Source organism: Onthophagus taurus, chromosome 6 (assembly GCF_036711975.1).
Source record: "Onthophagus taurus isolate NC chromosome 6, IU_Otau_3.0, whole genome shotgun sequence".
Taxonomy (NCBI): Eukaryota; Metazoa; Arthropoda; class Insecta; order Coleoptera; family Scarabaeidae; genus Onthophagus; species Onthophagus taurus.
Genome location: NC_091971.1, coordinates 22,215,240 through 22,242,006, shown reverse-complemented (window position 1 = coordinate 22,242,006; position 26,767 = coordinate 22,215,240). Strand labels below are relative to the sequence as shown.

At 32.7% G+C, this 26,767-nt stretch overlaps 3 protein-coding genes across 3 annotated transcripts; 1 reads left to right on the top strand and 2 right to left on the bottom strand.

The window, feature by feature from the left end:
- Positions 1 to 412: 412 nt before the first annotated feature.
- On the bottom strand, positions 413 to 6,406 carry LOC111416234 (cdc42 homolog). The gene is made up of 5 exons (XM_023048202.2): positions 6,333 to 6,406; positions 5,844 to 5,930; positions 5,474 to 5,586; positions 5,309 to 5,418; positions 413 to 1,122 (listed from the first exon to the last, which is right to left on the bottom strand). The coding sequence occupies exons 2-5, from the start codon at positions 5,906 to 5,908 to the stop codon at positions 835 to 837; spliced, it is 576 nt and encodes a 191-aa protein (XP_022903970.1). The 5' UTR covers positions 5,909 to 5,930; positions 6,333 to 6,406; the 3' UTR covers positions 413 to 834.
- Positions 6,407 to 14,219: 7,813 nt separating this feature from the next.
- LOC111416252 (Heat shock protein 83) lies at positions 14,220 to 16,944 on the bottom strand. The gene is made up of 2 exons (XM_023048220.2): positions 16,715 to 16,944; positions 14,220 to 16,618 (listed from the first exon to the last, which is right to left on the bottom strand). Exon 2 carries the CDS (start codon positions 16,616 to 16,618, stop codon positions 14,474 to 14,476), a length of 2,145 nt encoding a protein of 714 aa, XP_022903988.1. The 5' UTR covers positions 16,715 to 16,944; the 3' UTR covers positions 14,220 to 14,473.
- A 1,404-nt stretch (positions 16,945 to 18,348) lies between these two features.
- Positions 18,349 to 19,283, top strand: LOC111416240 (mitotic arrest deficient 2). Its single transcript, XM_023048209.2, has 3 exons — positions 18,349 to 18,531; positions 18,600 to 18,746; positions 18,799 to 19,283. Exons 1-3 carry the CDS (start codon positions 18,459 to 18,461, stop codon positions 19,191 to 19,193), a joined length of 615 nt encoding a protein of 204 aa, XP_022903977.1. The 5' UTR covers positions 18,349 to 18,458; the 3' UTR covers positions 19,194 to 19,283.
- Positions 19,284 to 26,767: the final 7,484 nt, after the last annotated feature.

Below are 26,767 nucleotides of genomic sequence, written 5' to 3'. Positions count from 1 at the left end.
TACAGTAGGACCCTTTTTTTTGTAAATTTCGTTTTTAAAAGCAGAATTAAAAGATTTGATGAATTTTAGTGGAATTTTGAAACTTTAGTAAATTCGATAATTAGAGTCCTACTGTACATATATCATTTAATGTTTTTTAAAAATTTGATTTAAATAATTTAATTTTTATAATAACGAAGGTGGTTAGATATGCGTAAATGCAATTAAGAATATTTTGTGTGTAATAGTAAAATGTAAATAGGCACGACTCTCGCATTCTCTGTATCCGTACAGTAATTTTTCTTTTTGTGTAAATATTTACATATTCTTATATACCTTATCCGTACAAAAATTATTATTATTATTAGATATTTTTAGGTTTTTATGTTTCTTTTTTAGTCAGACTGTGATCTTGTTTCCTCGCGCATTATTTAAAAAAAACGTTCCAATTTAATTATATCTTTTTCATTCTCATCGCCGCGTTTTTTTAGGAGCACCATTTCTATATTATATTCGTATATATAAGTTATAATCTTTTTTTTTTCAACTTTTTTAGTTTCCGGCTTCCGTGATGATGATGAGCACAAAACAATACTAATTAATTATTATTAATTAAACCGAACCAATAAAAATCACTTTCTCGAACTGGTTTTTTTGAGCTTAACCTTTTTCCTTTGTTATGTTGGTATTTTAAGTTTTTTTCTAAATATAACTGAACAGAACAAAAAAACTGGAAGTACACAGACTTATCTAAAGAGTGTTCAAAAAATACTTGCGTAAAAAAAGTCTAGAAAAAAATAATAATAATCAGAAGCAAATCCTTATTACGTTTTTTTTTCTTTTCGAAATGAAACCTTAGAGGAAGACACACTTCCTGCGTCTTGCTGGTTCTGGGGGTTCCAACGCTGCTAGGATCGCTTCATCGAATACATTTTTAAGACCTTTTTGCGTTAAGGCAGAACACTCGACGTATTTAACCGCTTTTAGCTCTTTCGCTAATTTTTCACCTTGTTCTACTGATATTGGTTTTTGCTTGTTCTTTGCTAATTTTTCAATCGTGGTAACATCGTCTCTAAGATCCACTTGTGTTCCAACTAATAGGAAAGGTGTTTTTTGACAGTGATGCGTTATTTCCGGTACCCACTTAAAAATAAAAAGTTTACAACATTAGTATCATTATTTCAAAATACCAACATTTTTTATTAACAGAATTTTTACTCATACTCTTTACCGCAAGAAACGCAAATGACTCATCGATTACTAATATTAAGTATAGATATTATTCCTATAAGTTGATGTCTGTTATACGCGACAAAATACGTGCTTTCTTAGTGTCGGTAACCGACCACACTTTTATACCGACCAAAACAAAACTAACCTCTAAAACGTGTACAAAGAGTGATTAAATAAATCAAAATGCCGTAAATACTGTTCATAATAAACACATCTAAGATGCTATGTCTTCACCACATTCCAAATTATTATAAGACATGGAAAACTGGACCTTGACAGAAGCCACAACGACAAAACTAGAAACCATTGAGATGTGGCTGTATAAAGAAATGCTCAAAATACTATGGACAGCTTACATGACGACAAGAAAGTGCTATAAAGAAGAAACCGGAAACCATGAATACCTTCAAACGCAAAAAAACTCAACACCGATATTCCCTGCTCCAATCCATAATGTAAAGGAAAGCCATCTGCAGACGATTCCCGTGGGTGCGGAACCTTAGAACTTAGTTTGGAAAAACCTCAGCAGAATTGTTTCGACCTGCTGTCAACAAAATCATAATTGCCAACATTCAAGTCGGATAGCAACCTGAAAAAGAACAATTTATTTGATTAATTTGGAGCAATTCATGAACTTTTATCAATTCATGTCTATTTATATGTTTGTGTTAGAATTAAATTGTAATATAAATTTAAATTGTAATAAAATGGTGGAGACTAGAACTCGACAGCAAACGTGTGCAAAAACTTATTATTAAGAAATTGCCTAGGAGCCTAACTTAGCGATGTTGTAACTTTGTTCGTCCTTGTTGTATGAATTTTGCTCGCATGTTCGCCAAAGACTGCCGTGACTCCCACTATGGTCAAGCGTATCTCGGACAGAGTCCGCCAGAATTCCAAAAGAAGTCCCAGAAAAACGGCTAATGAGCTGAATATTAGCCGTGAACCTGTTCACCGGATCGTCAAACATCGATTGGGGCATTGTCGCCGAGAAGTTGTTCATAGACACCGCTGATTTTTGCGGATCAGGGTGTCAAGATATTTATACGGCGTAACATCGCTTATCGATGTAGCTGTAAAAAGCAGTTACTGTCAATCCTGTACATCTTATACAAATAAAGAAAATACAGGAGAATATATTGATTGGTATGAAGAACACAAAGAAAATTGCATGAAAACTCACGAAGAGTAATTAAAAATTAATGTATTGGACATGTTGAAAAGACGATGGGCTCCCGACTACGAAACATAAAAAAACATACAAACTTGGCAGAAAAGGAAAATTGACAGATGCTCTACTCAGAAAACTTGGGACATACTACGGTCTTGCTATGCGTAGAAATATGAACAGTGCAGAGGACATGAAAAAAGCGATAATGGCTACTTATTACCCTACTTATTAATTATACTCTACAGATGAACATCCAAATCACCAATGCTGTCCGTCAGGATACGAGAGCTGGTGCGAGTGGCAAAAAGCTAAATCAAATGGGTTGGATTCCTTGATAAAGCATTCAGCGCCATTGATATAGGCGACAAAATCATAATGAACGGTTTATGGAGAAATCCCTGAGAGGGGTCTAAAGATTTAAATTTTTTGCAACTTTTTGGTGTAGGTTACAAATTTTTTTCGCCATTTTTAACTGAGTTATGACGTCATCGATATTTTTTTCAAATGGCAATCCCCCATTTTTATTGCGGTATATGAAAGAAGATGTTTTTCTGAATCTAGTACAGTTAATATTAATATTCGTTACATAAGAAAATTTTCGAGAAAAATTACTTTAAAGTTTAATTACTTCAAATTTGCTTGACATGGAAAAAATAGCAGTAGCCATGAATGACAATAGGTTTAATTACAAAAAAAAAAAAAATTAATAAATTAAATGAATAAATAACAAATAAAATTAATAAATTTAATGAATAAATCAAAAATTAAAATTAAGTTAGTGTTCAAATTGTGCACCATGGGCAGCTTGCTTGACAGTAACCTAAACGATTTCTAAATTCTTCCTGACAATTCTCTAAGATATCAGGAGTTATTCGCTGAACTTCTTCTCGAATTTTGATTTTTAGTTCATCCAAAGTATTTGGTCTAGTGGTATAAACTTTACTCTTCAGATATCCCCAAAGGAAGAAGTTCGCTTCGCTTCGCTAGCTCACGCGTTAAAATATCTCGATAATTAATCGCCTTCATTAATAGACTTGTTGGTTAAATAACTATTAAAGCCCTCCTTTTCTTGAAACATTTTTCTTAAAAATTTAATTAATAATTACATCGATATGATGAAAATTTTATGATAGAATATTATGTACATTAAATAGTAAGTACCCTAAGTACATATTTTATATCTTTAATTAATGTAACAACTTCATTAAAGGGCGTGAGCTCACAAATTATGTTGAAAATTAATAACTATATTTTGGTACACATTTTTAATAATTACTATGTATATATGTATTAATTTAATTTTAAAGAATATAATGTTTAATGAACAACCTACATAAAGTTGATATTTAAAGCAATATTCAACGTCAATTTCACACAAAAGTACATATATTCTAATTTATTTGAGCATCTACGATTATTTATAATTAAAGTCAATTATTTACAATAATTGCATTTCAAAGCTGCATAAAATACGCGCGAAACACTTCAAACTCTTTAAAATTTACGATTCGCGCAAGCGCCTTCGCGACATGGGGGCACGACAAAGACAAAACATATATTATTCCGTCTGCTTTTGATGGAAACGCTCGCCACTCATTGCTTAGATAGGGAGTCAGCGATATAGGAGATAGTATATATATATATGCTTTAATGCGTAAAGAATCCGATACAGAGCGCCCTCTACTGGCTATAGTAAAACGGACTCCATAATCGTCTTTCTCATGCCAGAAAATCTCCGTATACCAAATTTGAAAAGAATCGGTTGAAATGCACATATAATATTAAATAAAAATTAATTAAAAAATTTAAATTAAACACCCTGTATCTTTACAACAAAGCGTTTGTCGACCTATGTTTATATGAAGTTTTTTTGTGCTAATTTTAAGAGATCTATCGACTGTTAACCCTTTCGTTACTAAGAGCGTACGCATACGTTTTTGTATATATGGGCTTGCTAAATGATCTTGAAAATACTCTGTAACGAAAGGGTTAAAGTCCTGCTACAAAAACCTGAAACACCCTGTATATCAATATTTTCTTAAAAAGTTTTAACATTATATTAAAACACCTGTATTTTTTAAATGCTTAATTTTTTTTAACTTTTTTTTGGTTCACATAGAAGATATGAATGTTGGGAACAATTGAAATGCATTCGCAAGTAATTCTAACCACTTTAGCGAATGCTAGAATGTTTGAAACGCAACTGCTCACTCCGTAACGTTCCCCTATCTGATCATTATTTCCCCTATAAAAGTTTTAGAATATGCGAATACATATTTTTATAGTACAAAGCATCACTAAATAGTAATGGGTATCAAAAAGGTTTGAAACTAATTCAACTTCACGAAAAAAAAACTTGAAAATGCGCTTATTTTAGCGCGTCTAAATGTACTTCCCCCCTTAAATGAGAAGTCATTCGCATTTCTCTTAGTAAGGACTATATCATTGCTAAGTCAATTAATAATTTTTATCAAATATACTCCAATAGAACAATACCTTCTTATCTACAATAAGATTTTAGCAACGTTATCAACTCAAAAACCTTTATAACAAATACTCATAAACTGGTTGTATTCAAATAAAGTCATTGATTAAAACACAATAATTTAATTAGTGTTTTCTTACGCCATTCTAACAGTAAATTATTCCCAGATTACTTTCACCATTGGTCACATGTGTATCTACTGCAACTACATATTTATAACTTACACCTCGAACTGTAATACAATACCAATACACATTTTTTTCCCTCTTACCGTTTTTGCCACACCCAACATTGCATAATACACATTAATATTCAACAAACACACACTTTTAATGGTACCTTTTCTTATCAGAATTTAATCTCTCTTTAACTTTAAAAAAAAATAAGCAGTCCTTTTAGTTCTTTTATATAATTTGGGCGCCAATTCAATTTTAACTTACTTTTTCTTTGACGTTTTCATACGATGAGGGACTTACAACAGAAAAACACACCAAAAAAACATCAGTTTGGGGGTAACTTAACGGCCGTAACCTATCATAATCTTCTTGACCTAAAAAATCAATATAAAATCAATAAAATTATTTTAATTTAATTCAAAACAGTACCTGCTGTATCAAATAAACCTAATGTGTAGGGTTCTCCACCAATCATAACAGTAACTGCATAATTATCGAACACAGTTGGTACATATTCGGAAGGAAATTTATTTGTTGTATAACTGTAAATGGATTTTATTATAAAAATGTATTAATTTTATTCAAAATTCTTAGTTAAAAATAAAGTTAATCATCAAATCGCCATATAGGATGATAAAATCTAACCAAATAAAGAACAATAAAGTCTAAAAAAATATTTTAAAACAACAATGATTCATTTAAACAAACGCTTTGAATATCTTGATGATAATGAGGTGATATTGAATGGTAGAGGGACAAAAAAAATGATTGAATGATGTATTTAGGATGTATAACTTACCTTATTAAAAGGCAGGTTTTACCAACGGCTCCGTCACCGACGACGACACATTTAATCGTCTGCATGATGGGGTTTTTGATGATGTTTCTATTAAAAATAATCAAAAAGAAATAAACGTTTCAGTATTCGAGGAAACGTCAAAGTAAACCGGGTTGCATTAACCAACGAAAAGTAATAGGAAAAAACAGCAAAAATTATAGCGACTAATTCACGTTAAAGGGGAACTTAACGTGGAACATAACATCCACCGTAAATTGCTAACAGAATTCAGCACGTCTCGGAAATTATCAAAAAAGAAGCCATTTTTAGAGCTGTGATTCGAGCGTCACTGACACTACATTACTATTAGACCCGGAAATTGTTATAGAGCAATTTTTAAGCGGTTTTATAAGCGTAATTAATAAAAATGAACGTTCGGATATTTATAATCGATTTGTGTTGCATTAAAACTGATAAAAACAACGGGATTTTAATAAAAAATTAACTTACATCGGGCTGCGTATACGTATACACAAACCACACCACTTCTACACCTGTCCGAGCGACCTCTGTTGGTAGAATTGTAAAATTACGGCCACTACCTATAACAACCTTGAAAAATAAAAATTACTAGATTAAAAAAATTTATTTTTAATTAAATACGCTTAATTATGTTTCCTAATTATTATTATATTTAGAAACATTTTTCTTGTTCAAAGACAATTAATTAATAAAATTCCTTTAATACTAACACCACTTTTTTCCGCTTTTAATTATTTTGACTAATCATCATTACAAATTAAACAAATACTGTTATTTAATATATTCATCCCACTCCATCGCACGCAATATTAAATGTCTATCCTTTATTAACGTCAAAAATGACATTTATAAAAATGGATTATCTACATATATTTTAATTTAAATATAAATCATTATAATTTTTATTCAACTGAACATTAAGATCTTGTTTATAACAATTATTCACATTAAAATCAATTCAACTATATTCCTAAGTAAATGAATGAAATAAACATTACTATCCACATTTCAGATAGGAACTATACATACAGTGGTGCACAAAAGTTTTTAAACACTAAAAATTTTGAGTTTTGCTTTTATATATCTTTAATTATAGTGAAATTGCGAAAATTGTAATGAAACCTATATAGTGTTATTAAGAAAGCAAGATCTGGTCGTCCAAAAACCTTAAGCAATAGAGGCAATCGGGTTCTATTAAATATTGTAAAGAAAAACACGCATCAAGTTTGGCTACTGAAATTGCTATAAGTACTAAGAAACCCATACATCCTGAAAATGTTAAAAAATTATTAAGATTGATGGTATCCCTCCATGCAAGAACGCCAAGGCGTAAAATTAATGCTGAGAAACCTTTGATTATAAACAGGTGTATCTGAATGACATGCCCAAACTTCAGGGAGTGATTCTTTAGGCAATTTTAAGGGTACTTTGATATATAAACCATGGGCGACTTGGGCTCCCCTAAGGAGCTACACCCCTCCAAAAATGGCGGAAAATTTTGGTTTAATTTTTTTTTCTCAAAAACTATAAACGCTAGGACAACGAAATTTGGGGAATATGTTTAACTGGTAGTAGGGCACGTTTTCACCCTATTTGGACTTTCAACCTATCCTTCTAAACTACTAAACGTAACCACCCCCTTTACATTTTTGCTAAAATTTGTTCATGCAGAGGTTAAATACATTAAAAAAAATTACATAGGTAGATGAAAGTATCCTAAAACTTTTTTGTCTCTCTAAAATTTTTCCAAAAACGACTAATTTTTGAGAAAAAAAATATTAAAGCAAACACTGCCCGTTCAACAACGAGGTTGTCGATCAAAAGTTGGAATGAATTTTGAATGAAAAAATCTTAGTAGGCTTTGCAATCTTTGTCAGAAATATTTTTGACGTTTAAATGTCGGTGGTTTTCTTACTATTATTATTGTTTTTCAAATTAATTTATGAATAAAGTTCTACGGCATTTACGCTCGTTCACTCGACGTTTCAAAATTTTAAATAAAACAATAATAATAGTAAGAAAACCACTGACATTTAAACGTCAAAAATATCTCTGACAAAGATTGCTAAGCCTGCTAAGATTTTTTTTTTTTTATATCATTCCAACTTTCGATTAACAACGCTACAGCTTAACAGATAGTGTTTGCTTAATTAATTTTTTTCTCAGAAACTATTAACTTTTCGAAGAACATCAGAGACGCAAAAAAGTTTTAGAATATTTTCGTCTATCTAAATAAAATATTTCCAATGTATTTATCATCGTCATAAAAAAAATCTAGACAAAAATTGAACGGGGGTGGTTATGTTTAGTAACTTAGAAGGCAAGATTGAAAGTACAAATAGGCTCGAAACATGCCCTATTATAAGCTAAACATATTTCCCAAATTTAATTTTCTTGGTGTTAATGGTTTTCGGGAAGAATAAAATAAACCAAAATTTTTCGCCATTTTTGGAGGGGCGTAGCTCCGCAGGGGAGTCGAAATCGCTGATAGTTTATATGAGAAAGTACCCTTAAAATTGCCTAAAGAATCACCCCCTGAAGTTTGGGCATGTCATTCAGATACACCCTGTATAATCAAAGTGAGAAACGAATTTTGCCATAAAATACAGTAGTCTGGCATATTCTTGGCATATTATACCAAAACAACTTAAAAAAAGGCGTTAACTTTAGTATAATGCTGGAAATACACAACATTGTTGATTGTTTAGAAAATATTGAACAATCGCGCGTGAATTGAAAAAATCTACATTGAATGGTTGCTGAAAGAAAATCTGGCCAAGTGTTGAAGTATGATGAAAATTTGCAGATTGACCCAGAGATGGTTTTAATGATATTCATGATATTGAAGAGCTACATGAGTCACACGATTCTAAAGTAACAAAAATTAAACAAAAAGCGCAAAAATTATAGACTTTTTATACTAGAATGCAATGCAACTGAGAACTAAATATAACAACAACTTTTTTCACCTTATAAACTACTGTATAAAGATAAATCATTTTTGGAAACAAATCATCTTTAGTAATGATAGAGAATAAAAGTTTGGAGAAAACCTAAAGAAGAGGTAAAACGGGAAAATAATGTAAGTAGTGTAAAACATGGTGGTAAGGTAGGCGAGTCTTGTTTCCAAGTCCAAAATGAACAAATTAAAAATTCAGGTGATCTAAATATATCAAAAAACCCTGCAAAAGTAGTAAGAACTGAAAAACGGAAACTCCACCATTAGTAAATATCGCCATTTGATATACCTGCAAAACTCAACTTAAAAGATCTGTGCAAGCTAGGAAATTAAATGTAAAGCAAGTCTACGAAGTTACCGTAAATGATAGAAAGTAGCAGAATTGCAACGATTCTTCATTACATGCCAAAGAAACATAGGTTTATTATTATAGGTCATATTTTAGAAGAACCTTATGACTAGTGATGGAACGAATAGTGATTTTGCGAAAAGTCGGATACCGGATATTCGGCATCCTCTTCGGCCGGATATCCCACATATGTACCCGGCCATTATGGTTATAACTTGTGGTACATTTCTGAAGTGATACGCTACATTGCAACATTATTGCCACACGAAGCAACTCTAAAAAGAGGATACTTTAATTAATAATTGGTGATATAATTGGTAATATTTCCACAAGGATCCTTCAAGAAATTAATTTTATAGTGAATTTTGAAAATTATCGATGAAAATTGCAACATCGAAAATTTTATCAAAACTTCAAATATTGTTTTCTCAAAAACTAAAAGTTATTTCATTGGAAAGAGGACACTCTTATTAACACTTTGGGAAATTTTCATACTCATATTCCAAGAAATGGATTTTATACGAATTTTTAAAACATAATCGGCGAAAATTGCAAAATTCGAAAAAATTGTCGATCATTTCAAAAATTTATTTCTCAAGAACTAAAAGTGATTTTTCAAAACAGCTTGTTGCATTAAAAATAGGATACTATAATTAATACATGGTGATATTGAAAAAAAAATAAAACCTATAAAATAAATATAAATTTTAAAAAATATATATAAAAATATAATATACAGGGTGAGTCGGGAGGAACGGACCAAACTTTAGGAGTGTATTGTACGCTTGAAAATAATGTAAAAAACTCATATGTTGTTATCCGATTTTCATTTGGTTTCAATTGATTGCATAACTACAGTTAAACATTTAACGTAGATTTGACAGTTTGATTTGCATTAAGTGCTATAAAATGCCAAGTACTTATTCACATTTAGAATATACAGACATGTTATTTGTATATGGCTTTTGTAACGGGAGTGCTACAGCTGCTGCAGAACAACATAAAAACGTTTTTATTAGGGTTTTCAATAAACTGCGCGAAACCGGTACACTTCCCAGCGTTAAAGTAACATCTGAACGAGCTACGCGTCAATGTTTAAATGAAGTAGAACATATTTGGGATCTAGTAGAAGAAGATGCAACGACCAGCTCACGCAGAATTGTTGTTCAATTAGACATCCCACAAAAGAGAGTAATAAACACACTCCACGAGCAATGCTTATATCCATACCATTTAGGTAAGGTACAACATCTACTGCCGGAAGATTATGTTAAACGAGTCGAATTTTGTCGGTGGATAAATAATGATCATCGTGTTGTATCGCATATTCTTTTCACGGATGAAGCAACATTTACCCGCGACGGCCTACATAATACTCGTAATAGTCACGTATGGTCCGATGAAAATCCCCATGCAACAATCGAAAACAACTTTCAACACAAGTTTTCGGTAAATGTGTGGTGTGGTATGATCAACGGTTATTTAATTGGCCCTTTCATTTTGGAGAATCGCCTCACAGGAAACCATTACCTAGAGTTTTTACAAAATGAATTAAATGATTTACTGCAGGATGTTCCTCTAAACATTAGAAGGCAAATGTACTTTCAACACGATGAAACTCCGGCGCATTTCGCTCGTCAGGTCAAGCAACATTTGGACGAAAGGTTTCCAGGGCGTTGGATTGGTCGTGGTGGTCCTATTAGTTGGCCTCCAAGATCTCCAGATCTCACAGCACTTGTTTATTGTTTGTGGGGATGGTTCAAAAGTGAGGTATACAAAGTCAAAGTTGACACTAGGGATGCACTTCTTAGGCGCATTCTAAATGTTGCAGTTAATATTAAGGAAAATCATGCAGCAATTAGGAAAGCAACAAGAGCTCCTAGTAAACGAAGCCGGAAATGTTTAGAAGTTAATGGCGATATTTTCGAACAATTACTAAAATAACGCTGATGACCAATATTTAATGTTAATGTATAAGATTTTGTTTAATTGTAGTTATGCAGTAAGAGTTATGCAATAAAAAAAAAATAAAATAAAAGAAAATCGGATAACAACATATAAGTTTTTTTACATTATTTTCAAGCGTACAATATACTCCTAAAGTTTGGTCCGTTCCTCCCGACTTACCCTGTATATATAAATTCAAATATAAAGTATTAATTCCAAGTTCAAAAACTTTTCTACAAATCTTAAAAATTAAACTTTAAAATATTTTATAGAAATAAAATAAAACAAGAAAAATTCAAATGAAACATTTATATTTTATTTGGTACATCCCTGTATAATTTATGGAATGTAATCCTTTAGATAGTTTATCCGGAAAAGTGGGCTGAAAACATGTATTTCTTAAGGAATTTCTCTTGGAATTAGAACATCTTAGAACACATGTCCTAAATTAACTACATTTTCTTACTTGAACATCATTCTTCTTGAATTTTATTTCTTCTAAATCTCTTCAAACCCAACATCTTAATCAACCTCTTCCATACGAGAAGCATCTTCAGATTCACCCTTGGTGGTGGGTGCATCTCCAGCCGGTAAATCTGTCTGATACAAAAACAATTTGCTGATTATAAAAAGAGTACACCACTCTTTTCTTCTTTTTTGTCAGCTTCAAAAGAAGATACTAAAATGGCACTTGAGGCATCATTTCGAGTAAGCTATAGAATTGTAAAATCTGAACAGGCACATACAATTGCAGAAAATTTAATTGGACCATGTGCAAAAGATAATAAGTTGTAATGCAGAATCTGATTTAAGACTGAAACTGAAACAGTGAGCCTAATTTTGAATTTCTGTATTCTAGCAAACAGGCGCAAGTATCTCATTAAGAGTGTTATGTCAATTTTGTGTTTTGATTTTCTTGTATCTAATATTTTAGTCTTTATGAATGTAAAGTTTGTGTTTAGATTTTTTACGATTATGATTTTATTTTTTCTTACCTGTAAGTAACAACTACACATGGGGTTCGTCAATTTTTTTCTGATTTATAAGTGTTTGAGTTCGCAAGATGAAAAAGGTTGGTAACACCGTGCTAAACCAAACACTGTGAGACCTCTACAAATCAGAGAAGAAACTGCACAAAGAGGTTAATGTGCTACATGAATTTTGTTTAGAATTTCGAGATAAACCAGATCTGAACGAGACAATAACTTTTATTTTTTTATGCAAGGATACCCTAATTGAACACACTCCATATTGCAAGGATACTCTAATCGAACAGACCCCATATCTGTAAAACTCAAACTTAAAACAATTTTACACATCGCATTTTATATATATGAATCCCATAATCCCAAAGCTCTTACATAAAGAAGGAATACCCATACGTCCTATAACATCTTTTCTGAATTCTCCAACACAAAAATTAGCTAACTTTATGCTTAATATATTGAGAACAATCAATTTCAAGCCAAAACACTCAATTCAAAATTCTCTTCAATTCATTGAACAGACCAAAGATATCAATTACAAAAACCAAATATTAATCTCGTTTGATGTTACTAACTTGTATTCCAACGTTCCCATAAAATTGACCCTAAGTTTGGCAAATCAACTCTTTGCTTTCTTTAAAGATAATGAAGAAAAGGTTCATCATTTAAATACTATGCTTAAACACATAGTAACTCAAAATTATTGCACTTTTGGCAATGTATTTTACCAAATCAAAGAAATACTTCTCATGAGTATGCCTTTATCGGGTATATTAGCTGACATCTTTCTTGACCACATTGGGAATAGCAACATTGTTAATGATAGCAACCCTTTTAAAAATAGTATACACAGCTGGATCAGATACGTAGAGGATATGTTTTGTGTCTGGCTAATGCTTCTTAAATTTTTGAAATATCTAAATAACCTTCAAAAATCTACATTTCACCATCGAAGTAGTAAATAACAAAACACTTAATTTTCTTTATTTAACTCTAAGACATTCAAAAGATGGTAGAATAGAATATTATATACAGGTTGATTCAAAAAACCGCTGACAGACTTATAGGGCAGGTAATACATCAAAAATTAAGATGAAAAGTCTTAATATACATGGGATCGCAAATGCCTCCTTAACGAGATATAGCGGGTCAAAGTTTCTTTAAAATTAAGCATTATCTGCAATAGAAAGTCCTTTTTCAAAAATATTGTCTACGCCATTGCTAATTTTGTCATACGGGCAGTATTTTCGTGTAAAGTAATCAATTATCTGTCAATTGGTCTCTTACAAAACTTTGATCAAAGCAATAGTTTTTAAGAAAAACACGTTTATAGAAAATTTGTTAATCCAATCAAAAACTATCTACTCTAGAAATCTGTCAGCGGTTTTTTGAATCATCCTGTATATACGAAACCTACTATCTCTAAAACTATACCATATGATTCAGTTCATCCTCTTAATCAAAAATTAGCGAACTTCATTTTAATTTTTGAATTTAATTATATACACAATTTAGCCAAACAAAATAATTTTTCTACAATAATTAACAAAGTTTTTAACAAAATTTATATTAACACTGATCCTCTATATTCAAAACCTGAAAAAGAATCTAAAATCTGCAAACCTCTTAACTTTAATAATATTAGTTATCAATCATCATGACAGAGAACAGCGATAATGACGAAGAAGATCCTCCCATTTTAAATGCAACTCTAATTAAAAAAGGTCTTGATCTTGCCAGGAAATTAGGTAATCATTTTGAACAACAAAATTTGAATAAAATAAAACAAGAAAAATTCAAATGAAACATTTATATTTTATTTGGTACATCCCTGTATAATTTATGTAATGTAATCCTTTAGATAGTTTATCCGGAAAAGTGGGCTGAAAACATGTATTTCTTTAACTGTTTGAACTTTATATTTATTTAATTTTGATCATCATGAAACTTTTCCTACAAAGGTGTTCTATTTTACTGCAACTTAAGGACAATAAATTTTATATTTTCTTATCATCACAAATATAAAATATTAATTCCAAATTCAAAGACTTTTCTACAAACCTTAAAAACTAAACTTTAAAATATTTTATAGGAACAAAATAAAACAAGAAAAATTCAAATGAAACATTTATATTTTATTTGGTACGAGTATCTTACATTTAAATCGTAATCAAGATGGAAAACTAAAAATAAAAACACAGTCTAGTTGTTATATTGTATACAAACAATAAATATACAAAAAAAAAATGGGAATGAACGAGAGAATTAGAACATCTTAGAACACATGCCCTAAATTAAATACCTTTTCTTACTTGAACATCATTCTTCTTGAATTTTAATTCTTCTAAATCTCTTCAAACCCAACACCTTAATCAACCTCTTCCATACGAGAAGCATCTTCAGATTCACCCTCAGTGGTGGGTGCATCTCCAGCCGGTAAATCATCCACAACCATTTCATCTTCATCAATTCCAAGACCCAATTTGATCATTCTGTAAATTCTAGAAGCATGAACTTGAGGTTCATCCAAAGTGAATCCAGAACTCAATAAAGCAGTTTCAAAGAGTAAAATAACCAAATCTTTTACAGCCTTGTCGTTTTTATCAACTTCAGCTTTTTGTCTCAAATTTTCCACAATTGGATGATCTGGATTAATTTCTAAATGTTTCTTAGCAGACATATATCCCATAGTGGAAGTATCTCTAAGTGCTTGAGCCTTCATAATTCTTTCCATATTAGCTGTCCAGCCATATTGAGATGTTACAATACAACAGGGGGATTCAACCAAGCGATTTGAAACGACGACTTTTTCGACTTTATTATCCAAAATGGTTTTCATTACTTTGCAAAGACCTTCGAATTTGGCTTTGTCCTCTTCGCGTTTTTTCTTTTCATCTTCATCCTCTGGAAGTTCTAGACCTTCTTTTGTAACAGAAACCAATTGTTTTCCATCGTATTCTTTTAATTGTTGAACGACGTATTCATCAATTGGTTCTGTCATGTAAACGACTTCGAAACCGCGCTTCTTAACACGTTCAACGAACGATGAATTAGCAACTTGGTCTTTGCTTTCTCCGGTGATGTAATAAACGTGTTTTTGATTCGGTTTAATGCGGCTAACATATTCTTTGAGGGAGCACGCGTCGTCTCCGCTTGCGGATGTGTGATAACGGAGTAAATCGGCGAGTTTTGCGCGATTTTGGGAATCTTCGTGGACGCCCAATTTGAGATTTTTCGAGAATTGTTCGTAGAATTTCTTGTAGCCATCTTTGTCTTCGGATAATTCTTCGAATAGTTCCAAACATTTCTTCACCAAATTCTTGCGGATTACTTTTAAGATTTTGTTTTGTTGGAGCATCTCACGAGAAATGTTTAATGGGAGATCTTCTGAATCAACGACGCCTTTGATGAAGTTTAAGTACTCTGGGATAAGTTCGTCGCAATTATCCATAATGAAGACCCTTCGGACGTACAATTTAATGTTGTTCTTCTTCTTCCTATTTTCAAAGAGATCGAAAGGAATTCGTCTTGGAACGAAGAGGAGCGCTCTAAATTCTAATTGGCCTTCGACGCTGAAGTGTTTAACAGCCAAATGGTCCTCCCAATCGTTTGTTAATGATTTATAAAATTCTCCGTATTCTTCTTGGCTGATATCGTCGGCGTTTCTGGTCCAAATTGGTTTGGTTTTGTTTAATTCTTCATCTTCGGTGTATTTTTCTTTGATGGTCTTCTTTTTCTTTTCTTTTTTCGCGTCCTCATCATCTTCTACATCTTCGATTTTCGGTTTATCTTTATCTTCTTCACTCGCTTCTTCTTTCTTTTCTTCTTCAGCTTCATCATCGCTCAATTCCTTCTCCCTTTCTTTCTCCACAACCAATTTAATGGGATAACCAATAAATTGAGAATGTTTCTTTACGATATCTTTAATTTTATTTTCCTCCAAGAATTCAGTTTGATCTTCTTTGATATGTAAAACAATCTTGGTTCCTCGCCCAAGGGGTTCGCCCTGATCTAAACGAACGGTGAAACTTCCGCCAGCGGAGGACTCCCAAATGTATTGCTCGTCGTCGTTGTTCCTTGAGACAACAATAACTTTATCGGCGACTAAATATGCAGAGTAGAAACCAACACCAAATTGACCAATCATGGAAATATCAGCTCCTGCTTGTAGGGCTTCCATGAAAGCTTTTGTACCAGACTTAGCAATTGTACCCAAATTATTAACTAAATCAGCTTTGGTCATACCAATACCAGTATCAATGATAGTGAGGGTTCCATCAGCTTTGTTTGGAATGATTTTGATGTAGAGATCTTTTCCTGACTCCAATTTCGCGGGGTTGGTGAGAGATTCATAACGGATTTTATCCAAAGCGTCGGAAGAGTTGGAAATTAATTCACGAAGGAAGATTTCTTTATTCGAGTAGAATGTGTTAATGATCAAGCTCATCAACTGAGCAATTTCTGCTTGGAAAGCGAAGGTTTCAACTTCACCCGATTGTACTTCTTCCGGCATCTATAAGATTAATTGAATTGAAAGTAATCCGATTTAAATACGATCAAATAACTTTTACGAAAGCAAAAAAAATTTATTAATTTTAATAAAACTTACCTTATTTGTGTTTTAGGAACTTTTTTAAATCGCAATAAACTGGAAAAACGCCCTTGGCTTGGTTGAAAATGCGGTAAAAATTCACTTCACTGGAGGTGATGTGCTCGGTACGACAGCTGCTTTGCTATTGATTTTCGCCGGTCGACGGCGCTTGTTTATATACCCCAGCGCCTTCTAGAACGATCCAGAAGGAAATAGAAGATTCTCGCTGACAGAAACGCCGGTTAACCGTTGGTGGATTTCCGGTTTTTAACGCGCCAAATTCAAAATGGATTATTTTATTTTTTAATTTTAACGAATTTATTGCTTTGAACGATGATTAAGTTATTACCAAACATTAAAAATATTAATTAACAATGAAATAAGTTATTATTAATACTATTTCAAAATATTTAAATTTTTTTTTGCATTTTGACAATCCCTTTTTAGGCATATTTTTAGGGATAATTACAATAATTTATGTTTTTTAATGGATTTTATTAATTTTTATGAATAAAATAAGTTTAATTTGGTACGCATTTTAGTGCAATAAAACACAACCATAAAATAAATTAATTTTTGATGGAATTCTTTTCATTTATTGATTTTAACGGGCCCCAAATTCATAATGAGGTATAACTTTGTAATAAATAATAATTTTATTCTTATTTTAGACGATCTAGAGAATATTCTACGGTTTTCTAGAAACCTGCATATTAAATGTGGATATTTTGAGGTTAAGTCAGCTTTTATTTGTGATAAAAATGTATTAATTTATGTTTTTTGATGGATTTTATTAATTGTTATGAATAAAGCAAGTTTAATTCGTTGACTTGGAGCATTTTAGTGCAATAAAACACAACCACAAAATAAATTAATTTTTGATGGAATTCCTTTCATTTATTGATTTTAATGGGCCCCAAATTCATAATGAGGTATAACTTTGTAATAAATAATAATTTTATTCTTATTTTAGATGATCTAGAGAATATTCTACGGTTTTCTAGAAACCTGCATATTAAATGTGGATATTTTGAGGTTAAGTCAGCTTTTATTTGTGAAAAAAATGTATTAATTTATGTTTTTTGATGGATTTTATTAATTATTATGAATAAAGTAAGTTTAATTCGTTGATTTCGTACGCATTTTAGACGATATAGAGGATATTCTACGGTTTTCTAGAAAACCGCAAATATACATGTGGATATTTGAGGTTAAGTCAGATTTTATTTATATAAAAAAAATTAATAAATAATGATTATATTATAAATACAACCCACAATTAAACCTATTAATCGAATAAATTAAACATCTTATTACATTAACCCCAAGATTAGTTTTTAATAAAGATTTATTAAAATTTTAAATAATTACATCAGTCAAAAACATTAATAAAACGATGATTAAGCTTTAATTTAGCATAATTCTAGAATATTACAACAAAACACAATTCTAAAGTGTTCTAGAACCTCATTACAACAAAAAGCCGGATCAATAATGTCCTATGCAAAAAAATCATCAATACTCAACATTCAAAATTTCACTTCATCTCCAAAAAAAAGTAAATAAATCTAACTTAAAAACACTCAATATTAAATAAAATCCTTAATTTGAATGCAATATTATTAATAAAACAATTTTTTATTGAATTCATTGGATTTAATTCTTGAGCATGCGCCGAATCACCACAACAAATAACGGCTTGGTTTTGAATAAGTTTTAAGCCTAATTTTAAAATTATCGTTTAATTTTCTTTATTATTAATATGTCTTCGGCTCAATGTAATAAATCAGCAATAACCTTAAAGGGTTCATCAGAAATTGTCTGTGAATACCTAGGTTAGTACTAAAAAATTTTTTTTGAGGTTAAGTTCATCAATATACTATTAAAAAATTAATTTTAACAGATTTTGGTATTAACTCGATATTATTTCAACGTGGGATATATCCGCCCGAATCCTTTAAAACCGCCGAAAACTATGGATTAACTATTTTGATGTCGCAAGATAAAGAAATTAAAGAGTTTTTATCCGTAACGTTAAGTCAACTAAAAGGTTGGTATTTATTTAAATTAATCATTAATAAATCTCATTAAATTTTTTTTAGATTGGTTGACTCAAAAGGTTGTTAATAAAGTGGCTTTAATAATAACAAATGTGGCTTCTTTGGAAGTGATGGAACGATGGGATTTTAATATTGAATATGATGGAGATCAATCTCAAGGGGATAAGCAGGTGTCGGATAAGCCATTAAAACAAATTCGAAATGAAATAAGGGATGTTTTAAAGCAAGTTGCTTCATCTGTAGCTTATCTTCCACTATTAGATTGCTTGTGCAGTTTTGATATTCAAATTTATACTAAAGATGATGTTAATTTACCTCAGGAGTGGGCTGAAACTGAGGCTGCTAATATTAAAAACGCTCAATGTGTTAAAATGCGATCGTTTTCTACAAATATTCATAAGGTTAATACTATGGTTACATATAAGAATGAAGACTGAATCTTTTTTGATGTTAAAATTAAATTTATTATTTCTCTAATGTATTTACATAAGGTTTTTTTTACAAAGTAAATATTAGTATTACATTTATTAAGCTTTTATTAAAATTAAATTAGATTTCAATTTTGAAATATCAATATCTCTATTGATATTTATCTCTCGATTCTTAATTACAAATTATGGCCAGAGAAATAAAAAAGTTTGCTTATGGTTGTATAAATTTGTACACATATGATTGTTGTGTGTATTTGAATGATTGTAGGTTTTATATTTGGTATTAGTACTGGTCTAAAAATTCTTCTCAATTACTCAATAGTCCAGAAATGTCTTCTTTGCAATCTTCAAATTTTCTCTGCCAAACTCTTCACTCACAATGACATCTAAAGAGTATGTAGCTATAATACAATAATTGCTGTAGTGTCAGAAGATGTTTGTATTAAAACTATATGACAAGGTAAACAAATAAGTCAGAAACGTGAATCACTTCAAAAATTTGCCAAAACAGCATAAACGACATTTGTTTGATTTTTCAGGAAACAAAAAAAAATTCATCACGTCGCAAAGTGGTCACTTTTACCAATTTGAATGAGCGAAAGTCAAATATCCGATTGGACACTAAAAAAGCTCTTTATTACATAAAAATAATCCTGAATCCTTGAAACTATTAAATCATAATTAAAAACAAAAATACCTTGCTTCAAATTCTCCAAACGTTTCGCGCTGTTTTGTGACGTACGGAAATTTTTATTCAATTTTAAGTGTTTTATGATAGTTGCTGTAAAAAGTTGCATGAAAATTGGTAAGTGGATATTTTCTATATTTCAAGCAAATAGTTTAAAATCAATTAATCACTAAGAACACACAATATTGAGACTTATGTTCATGATTTTATTTATTATATAGACCTAACCTATTATTTTGCAAATGATCTTATGTTCAATACAGTCAGTGGGGGCACTTTGGGACAAAAGATAAGGGGCACATTGAGACTGTTCCAATTTTCAGTTCCTGTTCCTGTTTCAGGACTCAGGACATAAAAAATGGTCCGTACGTACAAGAGAAAAACAGATCGTGCTTCCATATCTGCGGAAGACATTGTTGCTGCAGTTAGAGATGTTATTGATGGAAGGTTATCAATAACAAATGCTGCAGCAACACATAATATCAAGAAATCTACCTTAGTCAACAGGTTGAACAAAGTCAAAAAGCGGAACGCAGAAGAAAACAGAGATGGGGAAACAGGGGAGTCTCTTGCTGCACAACCCACTGAAGATGATGAACGAGAGGAAAATAATAAAAATAACAACTTGCTGCCTGAGACCACGAATCTTGCCACAGTAGAAAGTGATTCAAACGACCTATTTCATTGGCCATTTCAGTCGAAATATAGCACCCAACAAGTTTTTACCGCAAACCAGGAACAACAATTGTGCGAGTATCTAATGCAAAGTTTAAAAATAAATTACGGGCTGACGTATTCGCAAGCTTTTGAGTTTGCTCAAAAACTTAACAGAAAATACCCAACGAGCTGGGATAAGAACAAGAGAGCGGGTTTGGACTGGATGAAATCTTTCTTGAAAAGGTTCAGCAATCTCAGTTTAAGAAAACCTGAAAACACCAGTCTAGCCAGGGCAACAGGATTTAACGAAACCAACGTGAAACAATTTTTCGATAATCTGCAAGTTGCATTAGAAAAATATAAAATAACACCAGAAAATGTCTATAATCTTGACGAAACAAGGGTCACCAAAGTTCTTCAGGCACCAAAAGTTATTGCTATGACGGAAACTAAGCAGGTGGGGCAAGTAGTTTCAGCCGAGAGAGGAGAACTGGTAACCTTTTGTGCTATCATTAATGCCGTCGTAAATACAGTACCACCGGTGTATGTCTTTCCAAGGGCTAAAAACAAGCCGGTATTTATGAAAAGTGCGCCTAATGGTAGCCTAGGATTATCCAACAAATCAGGGTCCGGTTGGATGACGGCATCTTTATTTTTAGAAGTGGTGAAACACATTCAAAAATTTACAAAATGTTCCAAAGAAAATCGCATCCTCATATTATTACTAGATAACCACGAATCGCACACCAGTTTGGAGACAATAGTTTTTTGTAGGGACAATGGTATAATATTTGTAACATTTCCACCCCATTGTACACATCGTCTCCAACCTCTCGATGTGTGTCTATATGGACCCTTTAAAAGTTACTTGAAATCTGTTTTTAACCATTGGCTTATTTCCCATCCCGGCAAACGGGTGTCCATTTACGAAATCGCAGAATTAGCCGGTCAAGCCTATTATAAAGCATTTACTTTGGATAATATTTGCTCTGGATTTAGAAAATGTGGCATAGAGATGATTTTGCGGCTGCATATGTTAATGACAACGCATCCTTAACAGTTCAAGAAGTTCGTGCAAATACACCCCATCAAGAAATGGAAAGAAACATTACGATGACAGCCAGCACTTCAGCACAAGTTTCTAGCTCGGCTTCAACGAATACGCCGTCAACAAGCAGCCGCCCTAGCATGATAGAAGGGGTAATCACTCCTGAAAGTGTCCGACCGTTTCCTAAGGCACAAAGAAAAAATTCGACGAAGAAAGGGAGACAACCAGGAAAATCTAAAATCCTTACAGAAACCCCGAAGAAAAACTGTCTTGAACAAAAAATAATAGACAAAACCAAAGAAAAGAAAAAATTGTTTGATGAAGTAAAAAATACCCAGAAGTCAAGTAAAAGAAAGAATGTAGAAGATAGCGGTGATGTAGCGGATGATCTTGTGATTTATGACGATGATGAGTCAGACAATATTAGTGAATTTAGCAAAGAAGCATCAGATGACGAATTCATGCAGCAGATTTTACCTCTATTAGACCCTGCAACAACGTTACCAAACATATTAGTTGGAGACTTTGTACTAGCAAAGTATTGTACAAAGAAAACAGTCAGATTTTATGTGGGTGAGGTAGAAAAAATTATTGATAGCGGTTATCAATTACCCTGTTTTTCCGTTAGAAGCCGCGGTTTCGTATGAAGAAAAAGTGGTTTTAAAGTGCGGCTTATAAAGATTTAAACAACCATTTAAAATGTTATTCATTTTAAAAATGTTTTTCTGATCGGTTTTCTTTGACTGCTAGAATTTAAATATGAAAATATAGCAAATAGTTGCAAAACATTTCAAAAATAGTACTTTTTTATTTTTAATAAAAGTTTATTTACGTAGATGAAACAATATAATATATTCTACATTAAAACAAAAGATATATTCTATGAGAAATAAAACAAATTATGTACCTACTACTATGTGTAGGTAGATAACTGTTCTATGAGATCATAAAATCCATGTCTTCTTCATGACCTGGTCCATCCGAATCGAAGTCTGACAAAAGGCAGTCATACAATAAATGATCGTCCTCGTGATTATTTTCTTTGTTTTCTTTCTGATCGTTTACTTTCACTTCATTTATAAGTTCATCTTCTTGTAGTTGCTCATTTGGAATTATTTCTTCATTGTAGAATTTTATTTTAGTCTTTCTAAATCCGTTTTTAATGACGTCCTCAGAAATATTTTGCCATGCTGTGTCAATCCAATTAACGATTTCTTCATAAGACACTCGCTTTATCGGTTTTCCTGTTTCTTTATAAGCATTATAAGAATTAATCATAAATTTCTCCCACAAATCTCTTAGTTTTGCTTTAAAAGATTTATTAACTGAAATATCCGACGTCTGTAACAGTTTCGTTAATCCTCCAGGTATAACTGCAGGTATTGTTGGTTTTTTTTTGTAATTTATTTTTTACAGCATCAGAGCGATGTCCAGGTGCGGGTCCAATATTAATAGGCCATTATCCCTTTTAAAAAATGATCCAGGGCGTTTATTCCAAATTTCATTTAGCTATAGCTCCATTTTATTCGAAGACATCCATCCCTTTTCATTAGCCGAAATAATAACACTTTGGAAAATTTCCTTTTGGGCGTGTTTTTTTTTTAAATATTACATATGGTGGCAGTTTCTTGCCACTAGCAAGAACACTTAAAGCCACTGTGAAATTAGATTTTTCATGTCCAGTAGTTACAATTTTTATGTCATCACTGCCTTTTTTTGCAAAAGTAAATTTTGATGGTAAGTCAAAACTCACTAGTATTTCCTCCATATTCCCAATGTTAAGTAAGTCCACGTTTGTTTTGTTTTCGGTTACGAAATGTTGAAATTGTATTAACTTTTCTTCCAAATTTGCAGGCAAATGTTGTCCCATCGATGTTTCAGCTCTTCTTACAAAATCATTTCTTTTCATGAAATAATATATCCATTTTGGAGATTGTTAAATGTAATTTCTAACTCCTCGGCTACTAATTTTGCTTGTCGCAGAACCTGTTTACCAGCAACTTGTATTCCAACCTTTCTTTTTTCAGTTATCCAATTTTTGAATTGAATTTCTATTTGTGGCCACCGTGTTACTGCTCAACACATCTGAATGTGTGCGGCTTACAATCGAGAGCGGCTTGTATTTGAGTGCGGCTTATATTTGTGTGCGGCTTAGTAGGGATAAAATGTAGAAAAAATGAAAAAAGTGTAACATTTAATAAGCCGCGGCTTATATTGAATGCGGCTTCTAGCGGAAAAACAGGGTAAATTTTTAAGAAAAAGGGAGTGGATTTGTATATCCAACTGTAGTGGACAAGGATTTGGTAGACTCCCAAAACCGAAGCAAATTAATACCACTACAAGTCGATTTGAAACGATATGTTTAATATTCTGTCGATATTTTGTTGTATTTGGAAACAACAAAAATTGCACTTTCACTTGTTAGGGAGTTTTACCTATGAAATTTACTTGTGTGTCCACATGTGCCCCAGGGATGTCCCATTCTGTCCCACAGTGGGGGCACATTGAGACATTTGCAGTGGCGCGCCGTGGTAAACGATCGCCGGGGTGCGAACTCATTTTTGGCGCCCCAAATTCGTATTGAAATAAGATACAAACATTGGAACAACAAGTAATTTATAAAATATATTTTTTATACTAATTTATTACAATTTGCAAAATATTTATAAAAAATTAATTTTTAATAATTTTTTCTTGTAAGTACGAAGGCTTTCACGGCCGGTGTGAATTAAACTAAAATTAGAACTAAAACTAGAACCAACACTAGAAACTTTCGGGTTTTGCCGTGCGTCTTTTAATAAAAGGTTTGACGTTTCGGATGCCATGTTGTAACGTTCTTCAGAAACAGGGTTCGAAGTGTTAGCTATAACTGGCGATAGTGGAGACCCCATGGCTGCCCCTTCGAACTGCTCGTAAAATTCTCCTTTCCAGCTGAAATACGTCCACGATAAGCAATACTCCACCAGATCTGGCACGTATTCTGGTAAACCCTCCGGAATGAGTTTTCGGCGAAGACCCTCTACAGCATCCTTAACTACCCTAGTAACCTAGTACCTGGTACCCTAGTAAAAAGGGATTCCATATCGAAACTTACCAACATATCCAGCTTTACACCTTTTACCGATTCCACAAAATGTGTAGAATCGCTGACATACGATTCCGTGTTACCTGTAAAGGGAGACAGAATCTTTGCAAGATATTTGGCCAGCTGGTATGTTAGGGAGTTGATGGCGCTGACGATAGGGCGGAGGGGGACGTCTGGTTTGTGAATCTTCGGTAGTCCGTAGATTCTTGGTGGTACCGTCGCCTGCACAAACAAACCTTTCTGCTGTTCTGCTGGAATTCCTGTGGATTTTATCAGTTCCTTCATTTTTCTTACGATTTTGTCTGTGGGTTCTTGATCTTCCTGTAGGTGGCTGGGTGCAGTAGGTTCAACATTTTGTCGTCGTATTCTTTCCTGTCCACAACAACAGTGGCATTCCCCTTGTCTGCTGGTAACACGACGATTTCTGACTATTCTTTTATAGATCGGAGTGCCTTCTTTCACCAACCGTCAAGTTGGATTTTGGTGGTTTTGCTGACTTCAGTACTCTCGTAACTTCTTGTCGGATCTCTTCGGCTTTCAGTGTAGGCATCCCTCGAACAGCTGCTTCCACTTCGCAGATGATTTCCTCCTTTGGGACCTTCTTCGGGGCGATTGCGTAGTTCAATCCTTTGGCGAGCAGAGGTTTCGTCTTTCGTTAGTGGGATATTCGATCTGTTAATGACGATTGTTTCTACTGGTAAACTATTACCTTTCTTCTTTTGCGACCGGCGTTCCAGAGATTCAAACTTCTTAATGTGCGTGTCACGGGTCTTCTGAAATTCGCGATCAGCCTTCTCCATTGTTAGTCTGTCCACTTTGTCCCAGTCTTCTCCGGATATACAATTGGAAAGTGAGAGGTGGAGTCGTAGTAACTTCTCACTTATTTTTTGTAAATCATTGAAGGTCTTGTGGATTCTTTCTCGTAGCACTGCTTGTTCTGTCCTAATCAAAATTCTACGTGCTGCAGCGGAGTCGATGTGGTGCTTCATCTTCAAGAAGGTTGGCGTTACTTTCTTCTCTCTGCATCTTCGTAGAAAGGCCAAACTGCTCAACAGCTTGCGTTGTCTAATTCGTGAGTTATCCAAATCCTTGATTTGTTTGTTGATATCCTCCCCATAAAGGTTAATAATATAAGTACTAAGGCTTTCACTTCGAATCCTGTTTCTGAAGAAGGTTACAACATGGCATCCGAAACGTCAAATCTTTTATTAAAAGACGCACGGCAAAACCCGAAAGTTTCTAGTGTTTGTTATTATTATTATTACTTATTAAAGACAAATTGTTAAGACTCTCTGGACTCATATTTGCTCTTAAATAGGTTTTTATTATTTTAAGTTTTGAAAATGATCTCTCTCCTGATGCAACACTAACAGGTAATGTTAGGTATATTCTAAGTGCTATAGTAATATTAGGAAACATATTGAATAAATCATTAGTAAAAATATAATGTAAGACATTTTCAGGTTCGTTTGAAATTTTCACGTCGGATTCTTCTTCCTCTGTTATATTTGTGCCAATGTTTGATATTTCAGTAGTTCGCCTTTGCATATAAAAGCGCAATTTTATTGCGTTACATGCGCCCCTAGGATGACCGCGCCCGGGTGCGATGCACCCCTTGCAACCCCTGCACGGCGCGCCTCTGGACATTTGCATGAAGTTTTTGAAAAATAAACAATTAAATTTGTATGAGCGAATTACCTTTTATAGACGTAGCATCTCAAAGCCAATGCCCTAATTCATGTCTTGTCTAGAAATAAAGTTATTTCATTCAAAAATAAAGACTTCACATTGGAAAATGTTTCAAACGTCCCAATGTGCCCCCCTTTCCCCTACATAATTATGGCAGTATCAAAATACTGATATCTTGAATGGGGGGTGTAGCTGTACGGACCTATCCCTGATCTAGAACAAGTATGAAAAATTTAAAAATCAAAAAATGGGGGGATACCTTCCCGCACTCACAACTGGCCCGCTATAAGATGAGGCATTGAAGAACCTAATAAAAATGGAAAAAAGAAGTTTTTAAAACAATTACAGAGGGTTGGTTTGGTTTACACCCTTCAAATCAGAATTAAAACTTATAGATTCATCAAAATCATGAA